Source organism: Protopterus annectens, chromosome 4.part0, assembly GCF_019279795.1.
Source record: "Protopterus annectens isolate FY-2018-M chromosome 4.part0, PAN1.0, whole genome shotgun sequence".
NCBI classification, from domain to species: Eukaryota; Metazoa; Chordata; order Ceratodontiformes; family Protopteridae; genus Protopterus; species Protopterus annectens.
Genome location: NC_056733.1, coordinates 610777302 through 610785421, shown reverse-complemented (window position 1 = coordinate 610785421; position 8120 = coordinate 610777302). Strand labels below are relative to the sequence as shown.

Here is an 8120-nt window from a genome sequence, read left to right as displayed (position 1 = left end):
GTTAACAGTCTTCAAGGTTCTACAGCAATCTGAGGCCTACGAATGGCTTAGGTTCTTTCTCCATTCTCATCATAGTATCAGTTCTTAACTAGATTTCTAAAAAAACGACTAGGGAAGTGCACAGCTTTTATAGCAGACTTAGTAAGAACATAAAAGCACTTAGCCTAGATCTGGTAGTTTTTCGTTTTTTTTTTTTTTTGTCAAATCATTCATCATAATAAGCATTCCAGAGTTCTTATAAAGCAAGTTACTCTCTGGTTGAGGCCTACGGGGTGGTGGGGAGGAGATAGATAGTTTTGTAAATATATTTATATGTATTTACCACCAAATGTACCTGCACACATACATGATTATACTGATATAGAACTACTGTCTTTCTGAAGTTTTCTATTTACTGCTTGCTTACTAATTTTCAGCCAGACCGGATTTTTTTTTTCAGTTCTATTCATTTTCTGTTCCCAACAGTGATGTTTTGTACTTGCTGAGGTTTTACCTCTTATTCTGTTACAGTTTGCATACTTTGTTTTATTTCCATTTTACTCATACTTTTAAATACACTTAATTGTTCCCATTCTCTTCTTTTTATCTCTATTATCTAATTACTTCTCTACCACCACACCCTACTTCTTTACTTTTCAATTATCTTTCTGTCTTCCGGTAATACTATACACAGATTGCCTTAACAGTAATCCTGCAAATATTACACGATTTTAATCTCAGAAAAAAAAATGTACCACGTTATAGCTATCACTTCAATACTCTTTGTGTAATTATATTTTAGCTCTATTTTCTGAACTTGGTGCTTCCCTCAGGACTTCATTTTAAAGGGGCTATTTCAACTCAATTGGACTATCATGGTCAGATAATAGAAATAATAAAATAAATAAACTGGAACAAACTGGCAATTCATGGTATACTTGTTACTTTACCTAGGAAGCTCACATCCACTGGTTTAAAATTGTCACTTAATTCAGACTTATAAAAAGCTATGATGATGTATTATCATTCGATATGATACTTCTCAAGCGTCTCCGCTTTTGGCCAACATTTTGCTCTACTGCTTTTGGAATTAAGTGATTGTTTGCAAAATAAATGATGGGTCTGCAATCAACAACACATGCTTCTTTTATCTCTGAAAACGCACGCCAATTCAGCTCCTCCATTACAAAGTTAGTAGTGCTAATATTTAAAAAAATGCCCCTAATTTGAGAATTGTTTCCAACTATTTACAATGGATGTTTGCTTAAAATAGAACAACGAATGTGTGACACAAGAAATCAACGTAGAACATACAAAACCTACAATGATAATCATTCCTCAAAATGGGATATAGTCCAGAGCTATAAGCGTATAGAATGTGCATGCCTCTCAACTGTCTAGGTTTTCGCCTCATATTTTTTTGGTGTGTTCCTAACAAAATGTGTGATTTTCTGGTGTTTTCCGGTAAATCAGTAAGGATTGAATTCACTAAATAATGACAGGCACTTGAGTTTCAGACTTCAGATCCTTCTGAAAAACGCATGGTAATACACGGCCTTTTATTCTAACATTTTCCAAATTTATACGAGGAATACTTAAAATGTGTCCCTATTTTGGGGGGCTTTGTCTCCCCCCCATTAGGCTTATCCAGATTTTCTGTGCTAAGAGATTAAGAGACGCGATATGTGGCATTTCCACCATTCTAATTAAAAAAAAACTTCCTAAACCTCATCTCCAAGTTCGTACCATACCTCTCAACCTGCAAGAAATCTGGACAAAGCCCCAGAATCTAGGACTAAAGACTTTAAATACGAATTTAGAAACTTAAGAAGTTATTAAAATATCAGTTTATGCCTTTCAGAAGGAAGTAAACTCCGAAACTCAAACGTCTGTCAATGTTTTCGCAGAAAACCTTACTTTTTATAAAGAAAAGACAAAAACCACGAGAACGAGTAAACAAAACACTGCATACCACATACTAAGCATTGCAAATACGTGATTAGTCTGCGTAACACAGCACGCAATACTTCCATCTCGAAAGTTCACGCGAGAGCAATGCTTGTCAAACTCAGCGGCTGGGAATTCCTTATTAGAAGGGTAGGCGGAGCTGTTTGCTCTAAAGAGGCTTGATCCACATCATCGGCTGTGGAGAAGGTCTTCCGGGTGTAATTTTTACCCATGGTATCTGAATTAGTTGACTGGGAATTATGTGGATAAGGGTATATAGAAAGAATTAACTGTACTTCTTTATACTTAATAATTGCGGAAGATTATTACAAAACGTGGATAACAGGTCTACGGTATTAATTTCCTGCCAGAAGGATGTTTTAAGTGTCGTTGTACAGTGTGATTTTTTTCTACTTTTATTGATGAGCGTTAACCAAATGAACATTAAGCAGTTACGTTCTTACAGAGATGTTTCGCACTTCTGTTCTTTATAAACAGTTGAAGTTCCTGATGCGCAACATTCGTTTGTTCCTTTGAATCAACTTTTTTGGTGGACTGCCAGGGGGTCCAGCTTTAAGTTCATGCGAATGGGTATCTTCAATGCGTGTGCGAAGACTTTGCCGTAGGATTGCATATATACAGTGGTGTGCTGACTGTCATGTTTCTATGAAACTCGAAGACTGCTGCAGTCTTTTTGTTGCTTTTATAAACTGCTCGGGTTCCGATTTCGGGTAGGGCCTCCAACATGGGTACCTTTTTCCGTAGTGAGGAGATGTGCCTGGCGCAGCTGTTCCTGCAGTCGGGTGCTGCTTATGAGTGCGTCAGTGAAATGGGGGAGATGGGCATCGTAGAGTTCCGAGATGTAAGTAACATCAGCAATGTCATTTGGTAGTTTATATATGGTACACACTTGTACTGCCATGGTGGGGCATGTGTAGTACCAGGGGTGAAACCCCTTGAACGTGACTCTTGTGCACTGACTGTTGGTTCTATGCTTGTATTTAAAATTTGTTAGCATTACATCCCGTTGTCACAGGTGTCTCATGATTCTGCCACAGAATTGTTTTTTTGCTTAAAAATTGTGACAAAATAATGAAAAGTACATTGGCACTATCCTGCTCAAACACATTTTGTAGACATGTTTTCTGCAAATGCATAACACACAATTGTTTCTGAATAATATCCCAGCTATAAAAAGTTTATCTCATGTTTATGCACCAAAAACCATCATTGTTAAAAATAAGTGGATTTTAAAACTTTGTTAAAGTTCAGAGTATGTTGATTCTTGTAGAATGGAGAGAGGCTACCTTGAAATTTCCATTTAGTCAGTTGGGCTTGTCTGTCACTGACTTGCAGTATGTGGGCAAAAGTCTCAAGAGATCCACCAGGTGAGTAGACTTTTGTGTGTTCTCCAGTGGTCTGGAGTCCAGGACAAAGGGAAAAATCCGGATTAGGATAAGTAACCAAACTGACCTCAAGCCGAGGTTTATCTCTAGGTAAACAAGATACCTCTGCTTGAGAAATAAGACAATCAAATGTAATTTTCACAACTAGTATTTATTCCTTGGATCTAAGGAAGATCTTGTCTACCTAGACTTATAATTCTCCTTGAAATCAGTTTGGTTACTAAAATCTGGACTTTTGGGTTGCACAAGTTGGGGTTGTGTGGTCATGTGTAAGTGGGTGGGTGTGGCATTTGTGAAAATGTATTCATGTTGGAGCACCTGGAGTTATAAATAAGGTCTGTATTAGAAGGCTGTTACATGTGTAAGCTGTATAACTTGAAATGCTTACAAAATTGTGAGATGCATATGGTCACTTGTGAGATGTATATGGTCACTCGTATCAGAGCTTCTAAGCACCAAGTTTATTTCAGGATTAATAACAAACTTGTGATGACAAATGTGGTTTGAGCTGCCAGACTTGTAGCTTTTCTAATGTAATGATTAATAATTTTGATGTTTAGTTTCTTATTTAAAAAGTACACTTTAGTTTCTGTGAAGCCTAATTAGGTAATTGGTGTGTGTTTGCCTAGAAGCCAACTAGTACATTTACTTTCAAGGAGCTAACACGACTGCAGTATTTTTTTCTCTGTCTCTATCTTGGGTGGGTGGGGGTATGATTGGCTTGACTTAAAGGGTTTATTTTTATTTACAACAGTGTATGCTTTGTAGGTTACACATACACTTTCTCTTAAATCTGTGCAGCCAAAAGGCCGTGGGTTCTGTACCTCCAATGCACTGTTGAGTTGCTCTTTGGATGAGCCATGTGAATTGAAATCCCATTTGCCTAACTTTGGTATTTATGGTTGCTAACTATCCCATAGATCATATGACTGGTGTTTTGTTGATACATTAAATCTAACTCACTTATTCCACAGGTGTAGATAGTTGGTACTCTGAAACCAAACTGTAAAACTTGATACATTAAACTGATGCTTAAATGTGTCAAAATGTTTTTCTTTAATACACATTTAATATAGTGTCACCTACTCAGTCATTCTGAGGGCTATTGGAGTAGAGGCAGTGAAGTGACCATTAAATACACATTTAATGTAACTGCAAGATTTGTAAATTCTTGTGTACTGACTTTGTGGATTTCTTTCTCCAGAATTTATTTTCAGTAAATGAGCACCATAGTAAGGTTAGCACTGACCCTGGGTTTTGCCACTGCTTACATGGCGCATTGGGAAGATGGTATATTTTTACATCTGGTGGTTCATTTTGTAAAGATATATTGCTTTAAAATATTAGGAAATACCTACCCAATTCTTGCAGATTTTTAAGAGGTTTGGTACACGTTATGCTAGGTAAATAGTAGTCCTTGCCCAATCATGTTGAAAACAATTTAAAAAAAAAAGGCAAGTTTTTGTGAATTTGTAAGGATGTCAGGGATGCTTAATATTTTATTGGGCATAGTTAAAAGTAGCCACATCACATCCAGTAGTTATAACGAAGATTAAATTGCTAAAAAAATAACTGCTAAATGTTTAAGAAAACATTGTAATGAAGACATCATTTGCCTAACGTTGTGGTATTTATGTGGCTGCAAACTGTCCCTTAGATCTTATGACTGATGCTCGTTCATTTATTTATTTATTTTTTTCTTTGATTTTTGTTTTAATATATCATCATTTTGTGTCAAAATGCAGTTTCCATGTAGGACAATGTAGTTCTTTCCCTGTGAGTTTGGTTACACATCAAATGGCTTTAGACTGCTTAGTATTACTTTCTAATTATTCAGTCTTTTTGTTTTTTAACAGTACATAACCATTGTGTTTATATTAATGTTTTGTGTGGTCCTTGTGACTTACCGCAGTCATGGCTTCTTCTGACAAGTGCATCTGTGGCAGTGTCAGGATATCTGTTGTGATTGTTTAGGTTTAATGTTGCTACTAGAGGGCTCTGCCGAGCCCTCCAGAACCTCATGTTGGAGAAGCTCCAGTATTTCTAACAGGGCACCCACCAAGTTTAACTTCAAGTTTCGCAATCCTCCAAAGTTTCTTAAAGAATGTGAGAAATGCACAGAAGGTAATTGGTATCATGGGTCTTTTGGCTGTCTATTTGGAACATGTGGTAGATGAGAAGGTAGAGTCCAAGGGAAACATGATCCCAATAGTTATGGGGCCTTAACGTTCAGGCTCCTGAAACAACTTCTACAAGAGTTGAGCCTCTGCAAGTCTAATACATTTTCATCCTTTGCAACTTTTTCCAGTTCCTGTATTGTACTTCTTGGGTCCAAGTTAATCTTGTACCACCAGAGATTAACTGGAATAAACTGAAGGCTCTGACTTTTTACTTGGCTTTAAACTGTAGCAAGACTGGCATCTGATATGGCAGAGGCATTGTTTCCCCATACACTTTGGTGCATCTCCCATTTCTGCTGATTTCTTTTCTATTTACATTTGTTTGCCTTTTTTCCCCCTGATGTCTGCTCTCTTGATGTTTGTTGGGTAGATGCTTTATTCACAGGTTTTAGTTTCCATATCTGTGGTATTTCCACAGCTTTATACTCTAAAATAAGGAGTGCCCTTCTCCTACCAGTCAGTACTAGAAAGAGATGGAGTTGTCTCAGTATTTGCTAGCTATTCAGACCACAACATGCAACTCAGTTGTTGGAAGGCTGGTGTTCCTCACTGCACCAGCAAACCTCCCCTCCTTCTCCTTTGAGGTTTAAGACTTCATTTTAAACAGTACAATACTTCCCTCCTGCACCTGATGATCAGCATACCAAGTCATGGAGCTTATCTTTCTGGGACCTTTGCTGGTAAGGGACAAATGTCCAACCAGATTGTCCAGTTATCAAATGTGAATAAATGATTAACAGGAGAAGACCTGTAAAATACTGCATGACAACTATAGGAATCAATCAAAAGATTGTGAAGAGAGGTTAGATATGTTCTCCCATTGTTTCTGTTTGAATTGAATATGTATGGCTCCCAAATATGCAGCGAGGCCTAGAAGACTTAGGATTTTTGCAAGGAATTGCTTGCATGGAGTCTGCTTTGGGTATAAAAGTATCTAAAGAATTTTTCCTTTGTAGATGGCAAATGTTATAGGTGTGATGGGGGAGTATCTGGGAGCATATGTACTGGAGAGTGTAATGAGTTAGCAGACTTTAAAAATTCCCTACAGAGTACTCTGTCAGGAGTGCTGGGTGAGCAAATGAGTGTAACTAAGGAAATTATTTTTTGAGCTGGGATACAGGATCTAAATTGCATAGGCACAGTAAGGCCTTGTTAAGTTTAATTCTGGTGGCTGCCAAAAAAGCAGTTACTAGAAAATAGAAATCAGAATGTAAGCCAACTCTACTCTGAAGTAGTAAATATTATAGCACAGATAAAAAGAACAAGAAGTGGGATCTTTAGAAAAGGATAGGAATAAATTACATAAGAAAAAAATGGAAATTGTGGGAAAAATATTTTGGAGAAGAAATAAGGTTTAAGAGAAGGCAGGAATTGAGTTATTTATGTAATGTTGCTGAGGTTATACGTAACATATATCGTTGTATATCTTAACGTTTGTAAATGTGATCTTGTTGACATGGTTTGATTACTTTTATATAAAAGTTGCCCAATATCACAAGTGATAATTCGGTAAAGTTGTTTAAAAATTGAAAGAAGGAAAGTAAAACTAAAGTACATCTGCAGAAGACCAACAATTACATTTGTATTCTGTGAGAGTTTGATTATGATGAAGGGACTCATTCATGTCTATTGTCACAATATGATTCATTTGGTAAAGTTTTAAAACTGATATAGGAGAATAGTGGTGATCCACTAGTGCTTCTTAATCCCCATAAAGGAGGTAGCAGAGCAGTCCTCAGTGGACTCATGTTAGTAGGCATATTTTAAGATGTGATGAATCATGTAAGAGAGCAAATGGATGGCAGTTTCCAAGAGAGTCGGCCATAAGAATGTGTGCTGTTGACAAAAGGTCCCAATCCATACAGGATTGCCTTAGCCACAGCTGTTAGGAACATTTCACTCTTCAACCTCCAGTTATTTATTCCAAGACAGTGTTATGAGTATGGATAGACTGGTAAAGCAAGTGTTGGGTCTCTCACGTTGTCTGTCTGGTTAAACCAACGGACTAAAATGCCGCAGTATTGGTTGGGCTGATTTGGATGGGTTATAACAATGCCTGACATTAACCTTGGGGAGGGACTTAAGGCCTAGGCTTTCATAGTTTCTGATATTTGCAGAGTGTGTTGTGTGGCATATAATGTATTATGTGGATTGACCAGTGCCGCAGTGTCCATTGTATCCATGTGCTGGTGGTCTTTTTTTTTTTTTTTTTTTCTGCCTTTTCTCATTCATAGAAGATGTCAAAGCAGCCTGTATAGATTCTGATCAAAGAAACTCATGAGTCATTAAAGTCCACTGAAAAAGAATGGTCAGGTCATTACTGCTGTGACTCAATTCACCCCTTCCTTTGTCTTCCGTTATAAGGATTCAGAGATCTGGGCAAAGCCTTTGGTTTTACTAAGTTCTTCAGCTCCAAGAAGTATTCCAGGAAAATGAAATAAAATTTCTTGGCTATTTTCCAGGTGTTAAGTCTAGAGTCAGTTGTCCTTGACATTTTAAGGATACTGTGAATAGTCTTGTGTTGGTACTGACTTTTCTCCTAACCACTCTTGTGTGGAGGTTCTTAGTGGAGAAGTGTTCCAGCATGCAGCTTTTTTTAGTTCAGGTT

General features: G+C 37.3%; 1 protein-coding gene across 1 annotated transcript in view; it reads left to right on the top strand.

The window, feature by feature from the left end:
- The first annotated feature begins 2077 nt into the window (after positions 1–2077).
- ATP6V0A2 (ATPase H+ transporting V0 subunit a2) overlaps positions 2078–8120 on the top strand; it is an 834711-nt gene continuing 828668 nt past the window's right edge. The window contains exon 1 of the mRNA XM_044068544.1: positions 2078–2788. Coding sequence (XP_043924479.1) covers positions 2672–2788 — 117 coding nt within the window. The 5' untranslated portion in view covers positions 2078–2671. The remainder of the gene's footprint in view (positions 2789–8120) is intronic.